Source organism: Pundamilia nyererei, unplaced genomic scaffold (assembly GCF_000239375.1).
Source record: "Pundamilia nyererei isolate P.nyererei 1_Seehausen unplaced genomic scaffold, PunNye1.0 scaffold00289, whole genome shotgun sequence".
NCBI lineage: Eukaryota > Metazoa > Chordata > Actinopteri > Cichliformes > Cichlidae > Pundamilia > Pundamilia nyererei.
In genome coordinates, this window is record NW_005187690.1 from 62,396 (window position 1) to 64,312 (window position 1,917).

The 1,917-nt window shown below is 39.3% G+C and overlaps 1 protein-coding gene across 1 annotated transcript in view; it reads left to right on the forward strand.

Annotated features, from left to right (window-relative positions):
* Window positions 1-1,917, forward strand: part of cfap418 (cilia and flagella associated protein 418) — a 15,181-nt gene that overhangs the window by 2,296 nt on the left and 10,968 nt on the right. The window contains exons 3-5 of the mRNA XM_005750811.1: window positions 834-898; window positions 1,260-1,325; window positions 1,540-1,635. Coding sequence (XP_005750868.1) covers window positions 834-898; window positions 1,260-1,325; window positions 1,540-1,635 — 227 coding nt within the window. The remainder of the gene's footprint in view (window positions 1-833; window positions 899-1,259; window positions 1,326-1,539; window positions 1,636-1,917) is intronic.

A 1,917-nucleotide genomic window follows, 5' to 3' on the forward strand; every position in this document is an offset into this window, starting at 1 on the left:
CACACACACACACACACACACACACACACACACACACACACACACACACACAGGAAATATCTGTTCCTAATACACTGTAGTTCCCTGCGAATGTAATTTGTTACATTTTTTCCTCTGTTTTGCTTTTGTGCCTTAGAAATTGTTCAGTTCAGCATCAATTTAACAGAAAAGCTATGATCAACCAATTTGACCAATAAAAAGAAAGTTAGTGACCAGCAGGTAAACACATCGGAGCATTTCAAGCTGGAGAACCAGATACTCAAAGGATTTTTTTTTTTCAAGTGGGGGCAAAATCTATTAATTTAGGTACGGCTCAAATTCTTATGTCCAAATTATTTTTCAGATCCTCTAAATAACACATGACTCAGCCGCTCTGGTCCTCTGACAGAGGGAAACTCGGTCACTCTGACCCACAACACTAAAACTGGCTGTGACCAGCTACGTTTGGTACAAAGAGGATGCAGCTCAGGCACCAGGAGCGGGTTCTAAGAAGAGGCAGGTGGAAGAATACGATTATGTGAAACACTTAAAGTGAAGTGCCGATATCTAGGTTCAGCTTCTGCCTTCACAGTCAGACATTATTATGATGCACCTGTCTCATCTCCAAATCTTTACCTGCATTATGAATAAACAGTAAGAGCCATAAACATACACCTGGGTTTTCAAATGTCCTCTTTGTGACAGCTCTACTTGATTATAACTACACATACACAAGAGGGATGGGGAGGAGCAGGTGGCGATAAATGTAGGTTTTATTTGGTTGAATTCTATTCACAGTTTAAGAAAGAAATAACTCTTTTTTTTCTTTTTCTTTTTTTAACCTTTCATTTTAGGCTGAGCAGTTTCCTAAAGGGCCACATGTGGAAAAGAGGCTTCCATCTCAGTCAGGAGGAAGAAAGTAAGTCTTTTAGTTTATTCAAAATTAAAAACAAACAAACAACAAAAACATGCAGGCATGCAATAATCACAGGATGCAAGGAAGTTAAACTGCATTTGTCTCTGAGTTAGTATTTCTACATGTGCCATAAGTTTGGATATTTACTAAATCAGTGTATGAAGGATAGTTAACCAAGATAAAAGTCAGTAACATATTATGTGGAAGCGTATCAGTGGCCAGATAAAAGTCTTTATATTAAATATAAAAGTAACAACCAGGTTGTGTGTTTGTTCAGGCTGTGTATCCTGTTTATGCAGGATTTTGATTTTCTTGCTCTTTCTGTTTGTCTGGACACAATCTGCACTGCGTGTTCTGCATCCAGGTGCTGTCCTGTTTTTATTGGCGGGAGCTCTGTCGCAAATGGTGTCGGAACAGCCGCATCCAAGAGGTGTGAAAAAGTAATTTCATACTGAGAGCGTCTGTCAGGTCTCGTCTGGTCCTGGTTTATAAAGATGTAGAACTCTAGGATCCACAACATACTTTTTATTAGTTTAAATAAATTATACCACGGTGCATTTTCAAATGATTATAGACCAATGAGTGATTACCTATAGTGTGTATTCATTGCCTATTGCAAATAATAACTGACTGTATACCAATAGATCATGTGACCAGCTGAGGTGTATATCCTGCGACTTTCGGGTGCTGATGTTTGATGACTGTGAGTGGGATTCAACCTGTGATTACCTGTTCCTCAGGTGAGTCTGCAGGCTCGATGCCATGTTTTTCTCATCTTGACAAGAAAATGCGTGATTAAAGAAGTTTTAAAGAGGAACACGAGTAGCAGATTTAAATTGCTCCTTATGTATGGCGCTAGTGGTCACCTTTTGTGTTTTACATATGGTGTGTCTGTGGGAATGTATTTAAGGTAGACACACACACGAACACCTCACTGGCTTCAAGCGCAGGCTTAGCCTCTACAGACTGTATATGCAGTTTAGTGTGCTCTGCTAGTACTTGTTAAAAACTTTGGTTTTTGG